General features: G+C 45.3%; 1 protein-coding gene across 5 annotated transcripts in view; it reads right to left on the reverse strand.

The window, feature by feature from the left end:
* ARHGAP17 (Rho GTPase activating protein 17) overlaps positions 1-21,179 on the reverse strand; it is a 47,643-nt gene that overhangs the window by 3,949 nt on the left and 22,515 nt on the right. For 2 of the 5 annotated variants that reach the window (XM_060786473.2, XM_060786476.2), the window contains exons 3-20: positions 19,062-19,166; positions 18,769-18,845; positions 17,607-17,718; positions 17,425-17,501; positions 16,511-16,622; positions 16,102-16,170; positions 15,913-15,994; positions 12,729-12,856; positions 11,576-11,687; positions 10,223-10,304; positions 9,762-9,842; positions 9,539-9,652; positions 9,010-9,101; positions 7,229-7,382; positions 6,617-6,634; positions 3,835-4,092; positions 2,027-2,202; positions 209-802 (exon numbers count right to left, since the gene is read on the reverse strand). In XM_060786473.2, the coding sequence (XP_060642456.2) occupies positions 209-802; positions 2,027-2,202; positions 3,835-4,092; positions 6,617-6,634; positions 7,229-7,382; positions 9,010-9,101; positions 9,539-9,652; positions 9,762-9,842; positions 10,223-10,304; positions 11,576-11,687; positions 12,729-12,856; positions 15,913-15,994; positions 16,102-16,170; positions 16,511-16,622; positions 17,425-17,501; positions 17,607-17,718; positions 18,769-18,845; positions 19,062-19,166 (2,443 nt within the window). The remainder of the gene's footprint in view (positions 1-208; positions 803-2,026; positions 2,203-3,834; positions 4,093-6,616; positions 6,635-7,228; positions 7,383-9,009; positions 9,102-9,538; positions 9,653-9,761; positions 9,843-10,222; positions 10,305-11,575; positions 11,688-12,728; positions 12,857-15,912; positions 15,995-16,101; positions 16,171-16,510; positions 16,623-17,424; positions 17,502-17,606; positions 17,719-18,768; positions 18,846-19,061; positions 19,167-21,179) is intronic. The other 3 variants (XM_060786474.2, XM_060786475.2, XM_060786477.2) reach the window with 3 other exon arrangements.

Below are 21,179 nucleotides of genomic sequence, written 5' to 3' on the forward strand. Positions count from 1 at the left end.
GTCTTCTAACGCCCAGCATTCCTGGGTATTGGTCAAGTTGGCTGGGGCTTATGGGAACAAAAGCCGAAAACACTTAAGAGACTAGAATTTGGGGGTCACGGCTGTAAAAGAGAAAACGGCCTCTTTCTGCACACTCCAACCAGGCCCTGACTCCTAGCAGCCCTGCCCCATTATGTAATGCCTTTACATCTTGGAAGGAAGCTCTTACCAGTCACGATGCGGGAGGCGGTGGAAGGGGGTCCCGGCAGCACAGAGCCCTCTTGTGGCACTGGGGCAGAGGGGTGAGGCGGTGGGGGCACACTGGGCCGGTTGCGGGGCTTGGGCACAGGCCGCGGCCGAGGCAAGGTGCCCCCCTGAGGCATCGGGGGTGGTGACTGGGCGGCCGGAGTGTCCTGGGGAGGGAGAGGTGGCCCTGAAGGTGGGGAGCTTGCACTCTGCTTCTCAAGAGGTGGCGTTTCTGGGGGGCTGGGGGTGCGCGGTGGGGGAGAGGGCTGCCTCTGCTGCTCCGGCCCGGGCTCTGAATTGGAAGGCGAGGGGCTGGGAGTGGCTTTCAGCTGCAGAGGGGGGGTCCCTGCTTGCATGGGGGGCTGCGGAGGTGGGTGGCTGGGGGCCTGGATGGGGGAGAGGCTGCTGGAGTAGCGCCGAGGGGCTGAAGAGGCCTGAGAGGGTGGAGAGGGGCTCCTGGTGGGCGGTTTGGGGGACACCGAGGGCGGCTGCGGGGCCAAAGGGGTAGTCGAGTTCCCTGGCTGGACGGGAGGTGGATTAGCTGGCTTTGGAGGGGCAGGGGCCGGCTTCTTCACTGCTGCAAGAAAGAAAGAAAGGAAGACAGAAGGGAAGAGCTCACGTTAAACAGCCCCCAACAAAAAGACTGTTCGCCCAGTTCCCCTCCTGTACTATTTGGCTCCTGAGAAGGACATCTGTGGTGTATCTATGCTGCCACGGCTATCTATGCTGCCATGGCTACGGGATCCCAGGAGATGTAGCTTTATTAAATCTTCAGCCTTCTCTGCCTAAGACTATTGGGGTCTCCTAGCACTGAGCTATCCGTGCCCATCATCCCCTCACTCCTCTCCTGCTTCTCACTACTGATTCTTTCATCCATACAATACAATACAAAACTTTATTACAGTCACTGAGCAGCACAAAGTGGGGCACAAGTGCCCTGGGAAGGGGAAACACAGCTTCCTAGTGAAGCAGTTATTAAAAAATAGATTAGAAAACAGCTTCTCTGTCTTTTGGCTAAGATCAAGTGTAGTATCATCCATACAGATATCTATACTTCTATCAATATCAATCAATGACTATAATAAAAGTGAATATATATACACACACATACATTTTTCAGCAGTGGTTCTCAACCTGTCGGTCCCCAAGCGTTTTGGCCTTTAACCCTCAGGAATCCCAGGCATTTTACCAGCTGTTAGGATTTCTGGGAGCTGAAGGCTAAAACATCTGGGGACCCACAGGTTGAGAACCCTGCTTTACAGGATGGTTTCCATTAGATCAATGATTCTCAACCTGTGGGTCTCCAGGTGTTTTGGCTTTCAACTCCCAGAAATCCTAACAACTGGTAAACTGGCTGGGATTTCTGGGAGTTGGAGGCCAAAACACCTGGGGACTCACAGGTTGAGAACCACTGCTTTAGAGGATCACCAACTGTTGTCCTAAGAGGTCACTGGAGGGTTAGCATGGAGACCTAAGTCAGGAAGGTATGTTAATTCATGTTCCAGTTTGGTGACAGAGCCATCCCTAGAATAATAATACTACTTTTTTTTGGTAACAAATCCCATTACAAAATGCAAACCTATTCTATTTGCTAACATAACCCAAAACTCTATTCTACCAACATACAACACCTACGTCTAACATACCCTGCTGCCCTACTCCTTCTTCAAATCCTTTTGAGAGGAATGGACCAATTCCCAAGCAACGGCTGAGAAAACAAAGCCACATCCTCAGTGAACCCCAGAAGGGCTCCTGGATGTGGCTCCTGGTGGGCCATCGTTCCCACATCCGAAGGACTCACCTCTCCTGACGGCGTGTGGACTAGGTCCAGAGGCGCTGGAGGAGTGGTTCTGCCCGACCGAGAGCTGGACGGTGCTGCCAGCCGGCTGCAGATGGACCGGGACAGGACCCCCATGGGCCCCGTTCCTGGTGGGGGGAGGAGTTGTGGAGGGCACTGGGTCCTTCAGCTTTGAAGCACTGCAAAGAGAGGCAGAGGAAGGGCAGAGGGTGAGGGGCTGCTTCTCTTAAAGGCCACCGTTCTGAAAGGCCAGCCTAGGGAGGCCTCATTCAACACAGCAAGGAATCCCAAACTGAGCCTCAAGAGGAGACAATCAATTGGTTCTTCTAACAGCAAGGCCGCTATTCTCTTTCACTGTTGAATTTTCATATAAATTTAGATTATACCATAATAATTCCTTAAGTTTATAAGCAGCCTTAGAGGGGAAGGTGGTATGTAAATAATGATGATGCCATTAATAATGACAATGATAACAATGTGTGACTCAGGTGAGGGCTTTTGGCCCTTTGACCTACTATTTGGGAGACTCTGCTCATAGGGATCAATGGCCTTCTGAGTTGCAGGTTTCCAAAGTTACCTTCCAAGGTAGGCATGTATCAGGAGTTGAGTGGATATAGGGGGAGACCAATGTTGTTGTTATTGTTATTTTTACTACTATTATGATTGTGTCAGTACAAAGCGGTTGTTATTCAGGGTTACACGTTTCACTTTGCACACAGAAGAGAGTCGGAAGCCAAACAAACCTGTCCCCCGTAAAGGAGCTCCTCACTTGGCTTCCTTCTCCTTCAACATGAACCAACATTTTAACACTAAAGCAAGGACTAAGCGAACAAAGTGAGGGACACAGAATGCTATGCCATTTATGCACAAGACAGACAAGGCAGAGGGATCCTGGATGGGGCACTTGACTTGGCTTCTCCAAGAGAAGAAGTAGTAGGATCATTGTCTGCAAGTGGCACTGCATTTAGTTTGGGTGGGTTTGTGGTCAAGGGAAGGAGGAAAGATGGGACCCTTCTGGGCCAAGTTCAGGGATCCAGCTCAGTCCTTCAGGGTGGCTGGAGAGTCCTGTGAGGCCACTCCTCTGTAAAGCATCATATAGACTCGTGTGTAATTCAGTCCCATTTATAAATCACGGGAGATTTTGAGATCAAAATTATGGATTTTGATATGAGTTGTGGACAGGTTGAGGGTCATTTCATAGAGACTGGGAAACACCAGTAATACTTCAAGAGGTTTGTTATAACCCAAAGTCATTTGCTTATGACATCCTATGCTTAGTGGCCATGACGCTGACAAACACACACAGGGGATGTGCAATGACCATGTGGTAGGAGTGGTGTGGTAGGAGCTGAAAGGTTTTATTGGCCTGGAATGAAGGTCACTGGCTCACATTCTGTGAGAAAGGAAGTAAAAGGTCTTCCTGGGCATCAGAGGTTGGCATGGTTTCATGACCCTGGACACAAGTAGAGTAGGGTGGGCTTCCTATGGGACAAGAGACAGTCGAAAAGGACAGAGGGTGCAGAAGGAAGGGGCCAGTGCTTCATTTCGTTCTTCCAGAAGGGACTAAGCTCTTGCCTAACTCTGAGAATTGTTCCTTTTTTGAGAAGAGTTAAGGTTCAGTGCTTATATTGGTCTGTGGGTTAAGTCGAACCTGGTTGGATTTTTTGACTAATGTTTCTGGACTTAAACATGAGTCTGTTGGGGAGGCTGATATACGGATTGCCCCTTGGCCAGAGGGGAATCAGGAGATGAACTTGGCGCCAATGGAGGCTTCGGCTGAACCGGTTCCTTTGGGATGCCGTCCCTCTTACCTGCTCTCCTCCGCGCCTTGACCTTGGGGCTGCTCTGCAGCTGGGTCGGGAAGGGGGACATGGGTGGAGGCAGGGCCGCCCAAGGGGCTGGGTTCAGATCCCATGCCCGATGGGGACTGCTCTGTCCCGGCCTGCGACACAGCCATTGTCTCGGTGGGCGGGAGGGGCGGCTGGAAAGCGGGGGCCGTGTGCTTCCTATTGACAGTGCCACCCCTCCGGGGGTTTGCCGCCGGGAAGTCCATGACCTTGACACCGAAGCTATGGAGGAGAAAGAGAGGAGAGGGAGACACCATGCAGACCGGCTACATAGAGAGACGAGGAGAATTGGACAAAGGGATCATCCCGAGGGAGTTGTCGCTTGGTCCGTTTAAGGCATTGCGAGGTCCAAAGGCAGGCCATGGCCCTTGGCTCAGTCACGCAGCTTAGGGGGTGGCCATTTAGCATCAATTTATACCATGAACAAGATGGATTGCTGTATTTCATCGCATAATTGTCGCATTTTTCTCCCTTTTTTGAATGTAAAAAGGGGTGCGACTATTACGTGGTGCAAAAAAATCCCCCAGCCTGATTCTCTGGTTTCTGTTTTTTTTTTTTAAAAAAAAATAAAAATAAAAATAAACTGCCTAACTTCTGAGAAGAAGGAGGGAGGATCCAGTCTCAAACAAACAGCTCAGTTTCTATTTGTTTGAAATGTCTTGCCTTGGAGGAAGGAGGAGGGAAGATTCCCCCTCCCTCTCTTTTTTCTTTCCCTGAAGGCAAGGCAGTTTACAAAATCTGAAACTGAACTCTTTGGAGGAAGGAGGGAAGCTTTGACATCCAGAGGCTTCCATTTCAGGTTTTTTGAACTGCTTCACCTTCAGAAAAAGAAAGAAAGAAAGAAAGAAAGAAAGAGGGAGGAGGAAGAAATCAGCCCTAAACAGCTCTGCGACTTTTATGTGAGGAACAAAAAAAAAAAAAATCAATTTGCCACCCCCAAAATGGGAGTGCAACTATTATGCAATGAAATACGGCATAACTGTGCCAATTCAATCTTCCAACTAATATTGACGTGCACTGGCCTCTTCAATGGCCCAAGAGGGTTCTGACTTCAGTTGTGCTCCAAATGCTTTCGGGTGCTTAACCAGCGCATTGAGTTGAGCCAAGGGGCCTGCATATGTCCTCAGGGCAGGGCTGCGTGTGCTCTTCGGAAACACATAATAAATGCCAAGTTGGGTACTGGGCATAATATCCAGCCCAAAAAGATGTGGGCAAAATACAGAATGACATCTCAGACTCACCCACTGGGGTGATTTAAGATTTCCGGGGGGTGGGTGGTGGGTGTGCTTCATCAGGCCCCTGCCTCTCTTGCCTCCCCACTCAATGAAGAATGGCACAAAGAGCGTTTGAAATAAGCACGCTTGTGTCATTTACATAATCTAATTGTTCAAAATGCCAATTTTGGCGTGAGTTTTTGTTTTGGGGGAAGAGCCACAGAGCACACGCAACCCTGACCAATCCACACTGGCAAAAGCATGAATAACACAGCTGTTATTTTAGCTCAGCTTGCGTTCAAGATGGCAGCTTCCATCTTACGTAGTGTTGCAAAAAAGCCAAAACATAAGGCGCCTGTGTTTGGAAATGGATGCTCTTCCGCTCTGCTCAGAGGAGGGAAGGCCAGATAGCATTGATACCAACACAAAAGCAGCATAGGCCCTTAAGCCAGAGCCCAAAGTAAAGCTCTTCCTCATCCTCTGGGCTCCCGTTTCCCATCCCAAACACGGTTGCCAGAGCAGTTAGGACAAAGTGAGTGACAGGACAAGACAAACTACAATGTGTTATAATTGGCGAGGGAAGAAGCTACAGGAAAGGGCTCTGGGGGGACCCTGGGCTTTATGCCGCAAGGTATTTCCCCACCATTTAAAGGTCCTTTTCTCTCGCTCCCCATGGAAGCATCAAGCCTTCTCTTGAAGTGAAGAAGCATCAACGTTGGATATACAGAGCAATGAGGGGCAGAGGGAATCCTGCGGTGCATAGGCCTGCTCTCTTGTTTTCACCTTGGGTCTAGCAACTCAAGGTGTTTTGAGTGTATTTCTACATGGAGAGACTGCTTCCCCTTCCCAAAAATAATCTTTAGAGTGCCTTCCTTGCTCTTTGTTTGAGAAGGAAGCACTACAAGACCCGTCTACACTGTCATAGGATGCACTTTCACTACATGATATAGCAGTTATATACTGGCTTTATTCCTCTTTGATTCATAATGCATTTTAACTGGCTTTATTGCACTTTGTTTGAGAAGGAAGGCCCCATCTACACTGCCATATAATGCAGTTTCATAATGAAGTCTAACTGCATTGAAGTACATTCTATGAGTCAATGCTGCCATATGCACAGAGGCATGAAGGTCAGCATTTGGGACCCTTCTACCCAAGTTAGGTATTTCTTTCTTTTGTCTAACTACTATTTTATCAGAGATGTATTACACATTAAAATAGTATATATATGATATTCTTCTATCTGAGATGCATATTTCCTGCAACAATAAAAGTGAGTTTTACCTCAATTTTTAAATCTTACAAGTGTATTATCCCACACATTTTCTCTTCCTTTTACTACTAATTGCTCATATATATCCCTCTAAGTCTGCAAAAGAAGCCAAAAACTGGACCATTCGGGCATCAACCTCCACCAGAAAGGGGTGCAGTCTGATAGCAAAAAGATCCCCCACTCCCATTATCCACAGCAAACCTAACCCCATTTCTTTCCATGCAGGGAGCCCCAGGTGCAAAGAATGCGAGCGCATTACCTTTGGATCTTCCTCAGGCTGCAGCAAAGGAAGGGGAAGGAACAGTGCAGCCTTAGTTGCAGAGACCCTGATGGCAATGGGGCAACGGAGGCCTCATACAAGCCCGCTCCAAGGACTTTCCATCAGTTTGGACCATCTCCGAGAGTTACCCCATGGCTAATGCCAATTTCACATTTGCATGTCTTACGGGGCTTGTCCAAAATGGGAAGAATCCTGACATTTTATTAATTTTTTTTGGTTTTGAAGTTGTGGGGAAACCCAAACATCTCACAGGGAGCTCTCTACCACCTGCCAGCAATATCCCTGTCTGTCACACTAAATTTCTATCACTACCAGTAAGTCAAACACGGATAAATACCCAATATTACACCCGTGGATTACAACTCTTGTAAACATGGACTCTTACTTGCATTTGATGGGAACCATTCACTGTAACATACAATGCTTTGTTTTCTTAATGGGGAACTTTTCACAATCCCGAACTTTAGGCTTTTGGATCAATTGGACAATGAAAGGAAGAGTCAGGTGGCAAATACAGCCAAGATGATGGGGGTCTCCCTTCTGAAAAGAGGCTGAGCATCTCAAAGGAGGAAACTGAGGTCACGGCTGTACCTTTCCTTCCTCAGCAGCTCCCCCTCCATCACCGCCATGCTAATGGGCCGCTTCCGCTCCAACGTCCCTGAGTCGTAGTCGTTCCCGCTGTGCAAGTGATTCGAATTCACAGCCGGCTGCCCCACAAAGGCCCCTGAGACATTGAAGTCCATCTCTGGAAGAAAGAGAAGATTCCCATCACCTGCATCGGACTCTTCCCTTCTTCCAAGTGCACTCACCCAGAATTAAATTGCACTTTAACAATAATAATAATGTTCAAGGTTAAAGGCTTCCTTTTCACATTAAGTCTAGTCGTGTCTGATTCTGGGGATGGTGCTCATCCCTATTTCTAAGCCAAAGAGCCAGGATTGTCCGTAGATGCCTCCAAGGTCATGTGGCCAGCAGGACTGCATGGAGCACTGTTACCCTTCCCGCTGGAGCGGTACCTATCCACTGCGCCACCAGGAGCTCCCATAATAATGCACACACACATATATCTCTTAAGTCATGACAGACATTTCCAAAATAACCTTTGTGAGCCATACTCAGAAATATCAGGGCAAACCTACCCAGACTCTTTTAAACTGTCAATTTTAATGCACATTTTATTGGTATTGTGTGGATTTTAATATATATCTATTTTAATAGTATTGTTGTATTTGTAGTTGGTTTTGACCATGGTGTACCCTGACTTGGGAGATGGGCAACAACAACAACAACAACAATAGATAATAAATGTAATAATAATAACAACAGTAATAATAATAATAATAATAATTTTTGGTCGTGTCAGGAGCGACTTTAGAAACTGCAAGTTGTTTCTGGTGAGAGAGAATTGGCCCTCTGCAAGGACATTGTCCAGGGGATGCCCGCATGTTTTGATGTTTTACAACCCTTGTGTGAGGTTTCTCTCATGTCCCCGCATGGAGAGCTGGAGCTGATAGAGGGAGCTCAGCCGCGCTCTCCCTGGATTCGAACCTGCGACCTGTTGGTCTTCAGTCCTACTGGCACAGGGACTCACAATAATTAATAAGTTATTGTCATTATTATTACTTCCCATATTTCTTTGATTCTAAGATGCCATCAATTGTAAGACATACCCTATTTTCAGTATCATCAATGGAAATAAAAGATACATGTGTGTGTGTGTGTGTGTGTGTGTTTATAGGGGAAGGCATCTTAGAATTGAAGAAATACAGTATTTTTTATTATTATGGTATTATCATCATCATTTCTATTTCTGCCCCTGCCTTATGGTATTCCTTGCCTCCCTATTTGAGAGCCATGCGTGACTTAGGGCATTTTATCCTAGCACTTTTATCCTAGCACTTAAGACCTGGCTTTTTACTAGAGCATTTGACCCATGCTAATTTTAATATTTGTATGTATGTGTTTTATCCTGTATAATTTCTGCTATGTAAATCGCCTGGAGCATCTCGGATGGAGGGCGATTAATAAGTAATTAAAGATGATGATGATCATCATAATCACTATTCATTCTCTAGCACATTGAAAGCACCCATGCAGGACGGGCCTGGGATTTCACAGGAAAGCATTCAGAGGGCATCTTAAACCATCAGCAAACTTGCAAATTTGGCAGCTGAAGGAACAGCAGAGCCACAAATGGATGTTGCCATGAGATTGATGGCCCCGTGCGGCTATCAGCACCATCTCAAATCTAATCTGAATTCTCAGAATGCAGCAAAAATATCAGAATGCCAACAGCAGGGTGCTTTCAGTCCTGACCAGCCATAGTTCCTAAGCATTTCATAAAAGAGAGAGTTGATAGGGTGCTTACTCACCTTCAGGGAAGAACCAGGCCGCATGCTGGATGATGGGCTCGACAACCGCCACCACGTGCACCGATGTTGCTGCCGCCATTTCTGCCAGAGAGCTGAGGGAAGAAGAAAGGAAAGAAATGCAGCCAAAAAGTCAAAGTGTGTCTCAGGAAGCAAAGATGCTACCCAGTTTTAGACCTTCCTCACCTGGTTCTGAAACATCTCTCTAACATTCTGAGCGAAACTGGACAAAGAACAATGGGTTCCCTCCCCAGAGCGCACAAATGGGGCAAAAATACTGGTGTGGATTGGTGCCTTAGGCTCACTGTATTTACATCCAGCCTTTTCTCTCAAAACTAGGACTTAGGCTTGGCTTAGGAATAAATACATGTGCAGTTCGAACTTACAAAAGGTCAGCCTGAAAATGGAATGAAACTATCAATTAATGAATGACAAATGGAATGAGGAACTGGCTAGTAAATACCTGCAATGATGGGGATAAAAACAGAAAAAACATGTTGTGCAATTAACTAAATTAACTCTTCACGCTTACCCTTCAGTCTTGGCCCACAACAAGTTTGGTCCCAAGACGATGGCGATGTTGCTGGGTGTCATCTTGTTGAGGTCGCTGGACTGTGCCAGTTTGGCCAGGAATTTGATTAAGTACCTGCAAAGTACATTTAAAGTACAGTATTAGGATGAGAATGGGGTGAAAGGGATCAGTGAGAAACCTCTGGTCAATGAAGGTAATTCATGCAGAAGGATTTGCCACCCACCTGAAATTGGCCAGGTTTTGCTTTGGCAGTTTCTGGCAAATCCTCCAAAGGTCCTGCAGCTTCTTGTCCTGGTCCTGGATGCTGAGGGGAGGGGGAGACACAAAAAGACATTCTCTGGAGGAAAATGTGAGGCAGCTTTTCATTTAGTTGCTGGCCTCAGAGTCCAGGTTTGGGGTTTGCAAGCATTATGCGCCAAAAGTGGAAGGCAGGCACAAGATTACGCCTTTAATACTAAGGGAACATCCCACCCAATACTAAGGAAATACCCAATGCAATCTGTGATATGAGAAGAAATCTCAACCAGCAGAACTCAAGACCTAGCAAAGGAATACAGGGATTTGAGGGAAAAAGATCTGAGAGAAGAAAGTGAGCAGAACTTCTAGGAAACAGAGAGGCTTAAGGCTCATAAGGGCCCTATATCTTTCCCCATGAGAACATCCCCTTCCCTAAAGCGCCCCTACTTTGCCACTTGCGTCCATTCTTCGTACAAGGCGTAGGTCATGAGTGGCTCCGGCAGCTCCCTCAGGTAAGACTTCAGGGCACCTGGAGCAACAAGGGAAGCGGAAAGAGAAGATTTGTTGAGGAATATCCAGGCTGAACACTAGATGGCACTGGAGTCAAGTTTTAAGCAATAAAATGGACTAAGGGACTGACAAAAACACCTCTGAGAATACCTTCTCTAAGAAAACCCTGGGAAATGTATGGGGTTAAAACAGGCATGGGCAAACTTCTGCCCTCCAGGTGTTTTGGATTTCAACTTCCACAATTCCTAACAGCCGATAGGAATTGTGTGAGTTGAAGTCCAAAACACCTGGAGGGTCAAAGTTTGCCCATGCCTGGGTTAGAATCATATAGTGGAAAGAGATCCCAATGGCCTTCCCATCCAATCCCCTTCTGCTAGGCAGGAGAAGCACCATCAAAGCCCTCCTAACAGATGGCCATCTAGTCTCTGCTTAATAATGATTGTAATAATGGTAATAATAATAAACAATATAATAGAGTCCCAAATTTGGAAAGGACACCCAAAGGTTATCCAGTTCAATCCCATTCTGTCGGATAGGAAAAGCACCATCAAAGCCCTCTTGATGGATGGCCGCCCAGCCTCTGCTTAAAACCCCTCAGAGAAGAAAAATAGACACAGAAGGCTGAATAGGTCTGTGTCAGTGGAGGAAAGCGACACAAGAGGAAAAAGCTAACCATGTTAAGAATCTCGCAGAAGAAATATGGCTTTGACTTGCATTCAAATATTAATTCCATAAACGCAATCATTCAGTCTTTATAGAGATCAAACTATGGAATTGGAGTGGCCCATAAATCCTAGTTAACCAAAAGCAGCTGCTCCAGCAACCGCAGGCCCATTCTTCTTAGGAATGCCGCAAATATTGGATTCCTTTCATTGGGAAGAATGTCTGAATGACTCACATTACGGTTTAATTCAAGGGGAGAAACCCTCATTGGGACGTACATTCAACAAGAATATGAGAGAGGCCTGTGGTTTGCTGGGAACCAGACAGAGAGCCAAAGGCAGGATTTCTGCAGAGCTGGGGGCCTCCCACAGAACAAACCACAGAACATTTGCTAATCTGCTTCTGTTGCAGGCCAGCAAGCACCACTACTCTGGTTCCACATGCAGGAATGGAAGCCTAGCGGGTAATCCTGGGCAGGGCACACTCTCTCAGCCCCAGAGGAAGCAGACCTCCCCCCCCACCCCCCGCCCCCAAAAACAAAAGATAAATGTCTCAATGAAACACTTGGCCTTCAGGCCATGCCTTCCATTCCATGGGCAGCTCCCCACCTCTGCAGGTGAGCCCTACCTGCCACAGCATGAGGGTCGGAGTAGAACTCATCCAGGTGAGACGTGGAACAGTCCAAGGCCGCCTTCAGCTTCTTCAGCTTAGAAGCACCGGCCGCAATGCGGAACAAACCCTGAGGGGGAAAGAGAAAGAACAACACAGCTTTTTAGAGGGATCAGAATTAAAATAATAATAAAAAAGGAACTGTCACCACCAATTGCTAAGTTGGCACCTGGCTGTGGTGGAGCTTCCTTCTTTTGAGGCTTTTAAACAGAGGCAGGATGGCCATCTGTCAGGAGTGGCTTGATGGTGTATGGCAGAAAGGTGTTGTTATTATTATTAAGCAGAAACTGGATGGTCATCTGTCAGGAAGGCTCTGATGGTGTGCCTAATAGAAGAGGGTTTAGACTGGATGACTTTTAGGGGTCCCTTCCAGCTCTAGGATTCTATTACTCTATTATTATTATTCTTAATAATAATAATAATAATAATAATAATAATAATACTAAATAGGGGCTGAATGGCTATATGTCTGGAGGGCTTTGATTGTGCTTTTCCTGACTGTCAGAAGGGTGTTGGATAACCCTGAGGGTCTCTTTCAAGTATATATTCTATAGTATTATTGTTATTTGAAACGTAACAAGATTAGTTCACAGTAAACAAGATCACTATGCTGGTTGTTGTACTGGATCACACTTCGGACACTTCCCAATTGTCTTGGACTATATGATGCTATTATTATTATTATTATTATTATTATTATTAAGCATAGACTGGGTGGCCATCTGACAGGATGGTTTGATTGTGTCTTCCTACCTGGCAGAAGCATTTGGACTGGATGACCCTTGGGGTCCCTTCCAACTCTAGGATTCTATGATTCTATGACTCTGGATCCTGCTCTGGCCAATGCCAGCCCTGTGGCTTGGCCTTGGGGCAACCCAAAGTAAGCTAAATGGAGCAGACATCAGTCATTGGGATAGAAACCCTCTGCACATTTTGGACAAACCCATCTTCATGTGCTACTGAGCAGAGTGTGCCATATGAAGGCTAAGCTGCCTCTTCAGAAAAGCAAATAGCTGCTGTGACTGTAGTCATGCCATCTTAGTACTTAGGCCCCGTCCAGTCCCCAGGATTCCCTCAAAAAGAAAGATAAGGAAAGGGAAGGAGACCCTACCTCCTCCTTCATGCCAGTCTCCAAGAGCATCATGACGCATGCTTCAATGGGGAGGGCGATTTCCCGTCCGCTGCGCTTGAGGTGCTCTTCCAGGGGAGTCCCGAAGGCCGGCTTCTCTGTCCATTTGTCTAGTTAGAAAGGCAGCAAGAGCCAGGAATTAGAAGGGGAAGCAGGTGGGTTTAGAAGATCATTGGGGCCACAGCAGGATATGTGGACTGCAAGGTTTTATCCCAGGTGAGGAGCCAGAATGCTGTCGCCCATCCTGCAGGAGCAGCCACAGACAGCTGAGAGGAAGGCCTCAAATGTGAATCCTTTTGCATAAAGAGTGGATTCCTGATGCCTTTTCTAGGGGCCCCAATTCCCACAAAAACCCATCTGGATGGTAGAATCCCATTCTGAATAACAGCTGAAAAACTGTAAGCAACAGATCAACCGCCAATTAAGGGAGCGGCCATCTTTGTGCTCCTCAAACACAAATTCCTTTGACCGACCAGAAGTAACCAACTCCTCTGTACATAGATGAATGATGCAAAGAGACCCAAGATCTAGTTCAATGGGTACAACAGAATCTCGTGGTATTTTTAAAAAAATAATATTTATCCCCTTCTTCTTTAAATGTGGAGTGAGAGTTGATGTGGCTTTTCCTGTACAGGTTGCCTAGTTCTTTGAAACTTTCAAAATCAGGTTATGTAGGAACTAAAATATCCCAAACACACTCATTCCCAGTCCTCCCCCTTCCTCCCAGTCCATTCTAGGCAATGAGGACTGGGCCCCTGATGGCGCAATGATTGCAGACCAAAATGTCAGCGGTCTGAATCTTTCTTGACCTCTCAAGCGTCTGCTCAAAGGCACAAAGGCCTTTGAGAGTGGGGTGAGATCCCATCTGTCAGCTCCAGCTTCTCCTTGTAGGGACATGAGAGAAGCCTCCCACAAGATGGAAAAACATCCGGGCATCCCCTGGGCAACGTCCTTGCAGACTACCAATTTTCTCATTCCAGAAGTGACTTGAAGTTTCTCAAGTCACTCCTGACATGGAAAAAAAACCCCTAAGGACTGGGTACTGTTCTTCAGGTTGTACTCAAATGGAACCCTAAATTGGCTACAAAAGGGAGGCAGAGAAATGGGCACCTTCTCCAGCACACACAGCACAAAACTACCATTCTGTCATATTAAATATTGAGAAGGCTGGCCATTTTCCTCTCCAAGACGTTCCCTTTTGAGAGGCTGCTATCATTCCGGATCAACTCCGATTCCCCTTTGTCAATAAATCCCCTTAAAACAGACACTGCTTTACTCTCTCCAATCAACCAAGTATAATCAACATCATATAAACATTAGTATTACCATATTTCATCACTTCAAAGACGTCAGCGATTGTAAGGCGCACCCCTATTTCAGGACCACCACCAACAAAAACACCTAAGATGCCCCTGCGATTCCAAATGCATCCCGTTTTTAGAGATGTTTATATAGGAGGAAAAAAAGGTGCATCTTGGAAGCAAGGAAATACAGTATTTGCTGCTCCACTTGAGAAGACAGAGCGGAGGACAGGCGATTAGTTGTCAACTGTGGAAGAGGGTTAGTTTTATGCAGGAAGAAGCAGAAGACAAGAAATCTGGAAGTGTTGCAAGGCAAGGGCCGAAAGCGTGTTCCCCTTGCAGCCTCAGGTCTAGGCCTCATGCAGCATTTAAATGGGGGCAGAGAGACCAACCAAAGCAGAAACCATGTTCTCCTTGTGTTGTGACATTCCACAGATATATAAACCTCATATTGCCTAGCTTTCAACACACCCCTCAACCTCTGAGGATGCCTGTCAAACATCAGGAGAGAATGCTTCTGCAACATGGCCATAAAGCTTAGAAAATTCACAGCAACCCATGTTCTCTTTCCCATAGCTTGCAGAGGGAATGATGGCCAACAGTACTTACAAAGGAGGGCCGGGTGGGTAATTTGTTAACTATATTTTATTATATGGCTGGAGTTGTTTCAGACTTGCACCTGAACTTAATGACAAGTGTAGTGATCCAGAGCCGGCACATACAGAGGCGCCCCACCTGCAACTATCATAATGGAGGAGGGCTATGTGTTGGAATGGTTGAAGTGGACTGCATTTCGCCAGCAAATGCTTCCTGGTCTGTTCTCTTACAGAATGATACCCACATTGAAAGGCTGAAAGGCATCAAATATGCCTGGAAATCTGGGCCTGGGAATTTATTCCAGGCACCCAAACCGAATTCATATTTAGTCTTCCTTCCAAACACAGAATCAACTTCCCTTCATTTCACTCATCAAAATTGCAAGGGTCGAGTGGAGAATAATTCTTCCGTTGTGACCAGAAAATCCTTGCTGATCTAGGGCAAACCAACCTACCTTATTTTTTGAGGTCCCTGAAGTGGTTTGTAGTGGAAAACAGGCTTTGTATAACTTGCTGGCCTCTTGTTCACTGTTGTGGCTGTTTCCAATATCTATGTTTAAAACTGGATAACAATTTCAGGCTTTGGTTGCTTTGTACGCTGAGGGTTTTTTTTTTTAACTGTTTTATCCTGACTGTCATCAGCTGTTTTGTATCCCAAAATGGGAGAAAGGGCGGGAGAAAAAAAAATACAGGGTTAGTCAAAATGCATAGGCCAATAAGCCATTCAATTGAATGGCTTATTGGCCTATGCATTTTGACTAACCCTGTACTATAACAACAGCCGCTAGAGTTGGGCAATAAGGCACCTCCTGCTATTCCTAAGAATGGCTGCTCAGGAAATAGATGGTGATGCCTATAAGTCAGACATAGGAAAACTTCGGCCCTCCAAGCGTTTTGGACTTCAACTCCCACAATTCCTAACAGCCTACTGGCTGTTAGGAATTGTGGGAGTTGAAGTCCACAACACCTGGAGGGCTGAAGTCTGTCCATGCCTGCTGTAAGTGGCAGAGGAGAAGGGGTCACGCTGGCCTGCCCTGTCCATTGTGTGAGAAGTGCCGTTTCCTCAGAACAAATCTCCCGCTTGTTGTTAGTGTGTTAATGGGACAGTTAGAAGGATGTCAGAGATGCAGCTGACATATATAATTTGGAAGCAGGGTCCTGAAGGAAGAAGGCCCTTATTCCGGAAGGAAGGCATGCCAAAGGAGGTATGGAAAGGCAGTCAAAGCAGAAGGCAGTCAAAGCGGGAGGCAGAGCGGAGGGGTACTTTACCTTGCTGGGCCTGGATTTCAGGGAGCACCTTGTCTAAGACTGCTAAGGCTTTTCTATGGTAATCTGCTTGGGCTTCTAAGAACTGAGGACAGAACCCACATTGGAGAACAAGACGTTAGGCACGGGATGGAGACCACAACAAGGCCGAAGCACATGGAACGAATGACCAAAGGGAGCGAGAAGACTCACCGCTACGAAGAATCTGGCATAGTCGCCCTCTTTGGAGATGAAGTTGTACATGTCAGCAGCAAGCTGGTCCTGTGAGGAATGTGGAGGGGAGGAGAAGATGAGAATTGATGAGAGGATAATGCATTCAAACTCTCAAACAGAAGGCAAGAAGTCCCAGTAGACTGAGTTGGACCAAACTGCTTCTTTATGTGCCATAGGGGCAAAGTGCAACAAGGCCTGGAGACAAGGCATGTGCAGCTTGTGTCAAAATATCATAATCCCATCATTGCTGCACAGTGTTGAGCCCGACATTAAATCAACTGATATAATCAAGTGTCTACTCTACAGATGCTGATCTTCTTACTTAGTTTAACCACCCAAATATCATGATCACAGATCACAGTTGCAAGAGGTAGCCGGATGCACACACCTTGCACTGCTCCACTTTGTTTCCCGCTTCATCCATCTCCTCCTTCAAGGAGTCAATCTTTGACGGAAGGCCCTGGAAGTTGGTGGCAGAGGTTTTGTGGGCCTGGTTCCACCTGAAAGAAAGAAAGAAAGAAAGAAAGAAAGAAAGAAAGAAAGAAAAAAAGAAAGAAAGAGGGAACAAAATGACTCCACCCTTTGTGGATTGCTATGACTCTGGATTCATAGGCCACCATTAAAAAGGAAATAAAAATCCTAAACAGGATATAGATTGAGCACCGCTAATCGGAAAACCCCAAATCCAAAACCTTTGGCTTCAGTTGCTCGCTTCTGCCTTTGAGGCAATCATGGGGGCACTCCTGTTTGTTTGCTGGCAGAGAACTGCTGTATAACACACATTGTGTGTTTTTCAAATACAGGAGTCAGGACCCTGATATCCTCAGTCCCTCACTCTCTCCAGCCACTTGTCTTATACAGACAACAAATAAAATGGATGAGAGATGAGGTTGGAGAGAGACATGGTTATCTGTAAAAATGATAGCAACAACAACAACAACAATAATAATAGTAATTAAATGGTTAGAATTCAACAATACTGTTGGTGCAAATCCATGCCTCCCAAGCTGAGAAAGTAGCTATTGTTGTTATTATTAATTTTACTTATACCTTGCTTTTCTTCCTTGGGAGGCATGAATCTGCACCAGCATGATGCTTGGCTTCCAACCATTTCACAGATATTTTCTAATTGTCTATGTTTCCACCAGTTTTAGAGTTCTGACTTTTGCATTTTGTGAATTTCCAGTGTATTTATTATCTGCTGCACTTTCTGCCTTGAAACTCAACCTGGGAAAATGTGGCCTCTCTTTCTACACACACACATAAAGCAAGGAGGAGGCAGCCCTGAGGTTTGGGCTTTACCTGGCTCTGGCAGAGTCCCAGTCCAGCACCATCTTGGCCAGCTGCTTCCTCTGCTTCTGAATGTTGGGGATTTCTATCTAAAAAGCAGAGAGCACAGGAAGCTGGCATTTGAAAAGGCTCTCATGTGGAAGGAAGGCCACATTGGGGGTCCCCCCTCCCCCCGAGGCCCCAATTCAACTCACCTCTGTCAGCTGATTCAGGGGCTCCAGGACGTCTTTCTCCACCTGAACCTCATGGTGCGAGAGCTCCATGGACAACTTGTTCTCTGCCTCTCCACAGGTCTCCAGCATTTTTCTTTGAAAAGGAAAAAAAAACATTGGCAAAGGCAGCTCTTTGGGCATATTGTGCTCCATGCTGCAGTGAGACCTTTATTAGGCTAAGCCTAGGGAGCCCAAAATGCATCATGCCCCTTGAGAATGGACTAACTGAGGTAGTGCCACAATACGATCTACAAACGAAAGATATTGCTTACTCTCTCTGACAAGAATCTCTGATCCTCCAAAACACTAGGCCAGGCATCTTCAACCTGTTGCCCTCCAATTCCCAGAAGCCCCTATTGCCAGCTTTTTCAATGGACAGGGATTCTGGGAGCTGGAGTCCAAAACACCTGGAAGACTGCAGATTGAAGAGAGGAGGAGGATGGGTTAGGATACATTTGAATTGCAGGCTTACTTCAGCTAGATATGCTTCTGATAAAGAAATGTCACAACTTACAGAGAACAATATGTAGCAAGATCAACCATTACAAAATTCTTTAAAGCTGCTGCTGTTTTCCCCTTTCTTGCAACACAAAATTATGGTGCTGCCATGAAGGAGGAAGCCATGTTTTAAAGTTTGTATATTTTTAGGTGTTAAATTGTATCAGATTGGTTTTATTGTGAGCTGCTTTAAGTCTCTTTTTTAGAGAGATAAAGTGAGATCCAAATAAAAATAATGATCGTAACATTTATTTTAAGGATTTTCACCCTTAATACATGTTCAGTTCCATTTTAATGTTTACATATTTTAGGTTTCAAATTGTATTGCATTGGTTTTTATACTGTGAGCTTCTTTGGGTCTCTTTTTTAGAGAGATCAAGAAAGATACAAATAAAAATAATGATAATAATATTGGTCTTAAGAGTTTTAACTGTTGATTTTTAATACTATTAATGTTCAATTCCATTTGTATATTTGTAGGTTTTCAACTGTATTGGTTTCTTTTTTAGAGACAAAGTGGATACAAATAACAACAACCCATAGAGATGCAGTGCCAAATTGGGATGACAAGCATCTGCATTTTGCAGAGCCGCTTCTATGTGGCCTTGAAATAGATTTTGGGCAGATGAGGGATGCACAATCTTACCCAAGTAATGTTTCATCGCTGAGCTGCAGAGCACCTTCTTGCATGTTCTGGGCAAAAGCTGTGAGCGGAAGCTTTTTCTGCAGAAGGAAACACAGATTAGACGGAATCAGAGCTTGGTGATACACATCCCTTGGTTCCAGTGGGGTCTAAGGGAAGGGATGCAGGATTTCCCAAAAGTGGCTTCTGGGGGGAATTGAGCCAAGGAGAGCAGGGCAGTCACCCTAGCAGAGGGAAACACTGACCCAAGGGGAAGTGCCCCAAAGTAAGAAAGGAAGAGATGAAAGGGGACTCACATGCTTCTTCTCAGCGTCTGTTCCATACTGTCCCTGCAAACACATCACTAGCCGTTTGTGGGAATTGTGGCACACAGAGCGCACCATGTCCAGGCGCCGCTCAATCTGGACAAGAGGAGAAATCAAGATGATGATGGTAATGACTACACAAGAGAAAGGGAGTCGGAGGCGAAATGTGGGATGCTGGCAAACCCTAGATTGTATTCATTGACTGGACAACAACAATAACAGAAGAGAAATGAAGCCAGAGGAGAGACCTGGGATGCTGGCAAACCCTGTCCCTTCCAGCTGCATTTATTGATGGACTGACTTGCAGCCATTAATTTTAAATTAACAGTCTATGCTCTTTGTATTTTAATGTTTAATCCAAATATTTTAATATGTGTTACTTTAGGGAATGTGTTTTAATACATGCATTTTATTGAATGTATTTTATGATGGCGTGCTTTAACTGTGTTGTGCCCTGCCTCATGGCATAAGGAGAGGCAGGTAGCAAAGAAAATACTATTATTATCATCATCATCCGACCAGTTCATCTCATCAAAACATACAGGATTAAAAAAATTATATTAAACTACATTTCCATGATATACTGGGCTGCTCCTATGCACCAGACAGAGAATAGGGCTTGATTAGATGGTCTTCGGAGATCCCTTCAAACTCTGTTTGACTCTGGATTCTTTTTTTTTTTTTTGCAATGATAATAATAGAAGACATATTTAAGGGTAACAAGAGGAAGACGTTTTATCAGGGAGCCTTGAAAAATTCCATGATTGAAGAAAGGTGCGCGTATAAACAAACACAGAGAGGCAAGCCCTGGAAGAGTTTCAAGTGATCATAAAAAAGTGTCAGGGAAGGATCCTTTATGTGGAGGATTCCTGTGTTCCAGCCTCTGAGACTGTGCCGGTTTCTCTGCTGGGAACCTCCCCCTCCACCGCTGACAAAAGCCAAAGTATGTGGTTTATCTGTGTTTTGATGAGTCACAGAGGTGAAAAGGAGGCCTTCTGGAAAGGTTTCTGTTTGGACAGAACCAGCCAAAAACGCATGAACAAGTTTAAGGGGGGGGGGGGGAGCCTGACGAGAGATAGGGACCAACTGTTATTGTTTTTTTAATGCTGCAATTAAAGGAGGAGGAGGAGGAGGAGGAGGAGGAGGAGGAGGAGGAGGAGGAGGAGGGAAATGGCCTAAGACTCTGTCCAACCAGGACTGGAATGTCAGCAACTCCCGTGGCTTTGCAAGGAATTCACATTTAAAGAATTCTTATCTGACTTTACAATGAAGAGAGCCTCTCCACAGAAACTTAAAAATGCTCAGCTGCTGTACCGATGCAAATGGCTTCACTTTCATATAATGCAAGTATAACTGCCAGAATTTGCCAATCAATAGATAAGTTTTGGATTAAAACAGGATCCAATGTGAAAGCATGGTCATTGTCTTAAAAAGCCTGTTCTGCATTGCTGCAAAGACTGCTCAGATCTGCAAAAGACTTGAGCCAAACGCTTAATGGAAGCAGAACTTCCCAAGCCTGGGGGGGGGAGGGGGGGAGGGGGGAGCCTCAATCCTAACTGCATAACAACAACAACAGAATCATCATTACCACCTTTCCTCATAGTTTGAGGCAGGTTATAACACACTAAAATACATACATAAATAGTTTGAATGTTTTAGTTACAATACCTATTACTCTTAGAATTTATATTATTAATTACCTGCCTCTTCTCATGGTTTGAGGGAAGAACAGCTTATTGAATTAATTAATATACACATATATATCTAGTTTAAATATATACTTCAGTTAAAATTAATTGTTGTTCTTGCTGTTGTTTTTATTATTAGTTATCTGCCTCTTTTCATGGTTCGAGGGAAGTACAGCCTAATTAAAATACATTATATATACACCGTATATGCATACATACATGTATGTATACATACAGAGAAAGTTTAAAGTTTCCGTTTTATTGAGTCTGAGTTGATGTTCTTATATGCATATGCATTTTATTTTATAAGGCACTTTGTGCCATTTGTAAGCTGTCCTGAATCCCTTTGGGGAGATGGTGATGGGCTATAAGAATACAATGATAATGATGATGATTATTATAAGAGAGGAATTCCAGTTGA

This window comes from Anolis sagrei, chromosome X, assembly GCF_037176765.1.
Source record: "Anolis sagrei isolate rAnoSag1 chromosome X, rAnoSag1.mat, whole genome shotgun sequence".
NCBI lineage: Eukaryota > Metazoa > Chordata > Lepidosauria > Squamata > Dactyloidae > Anolis > Anolis sagrei.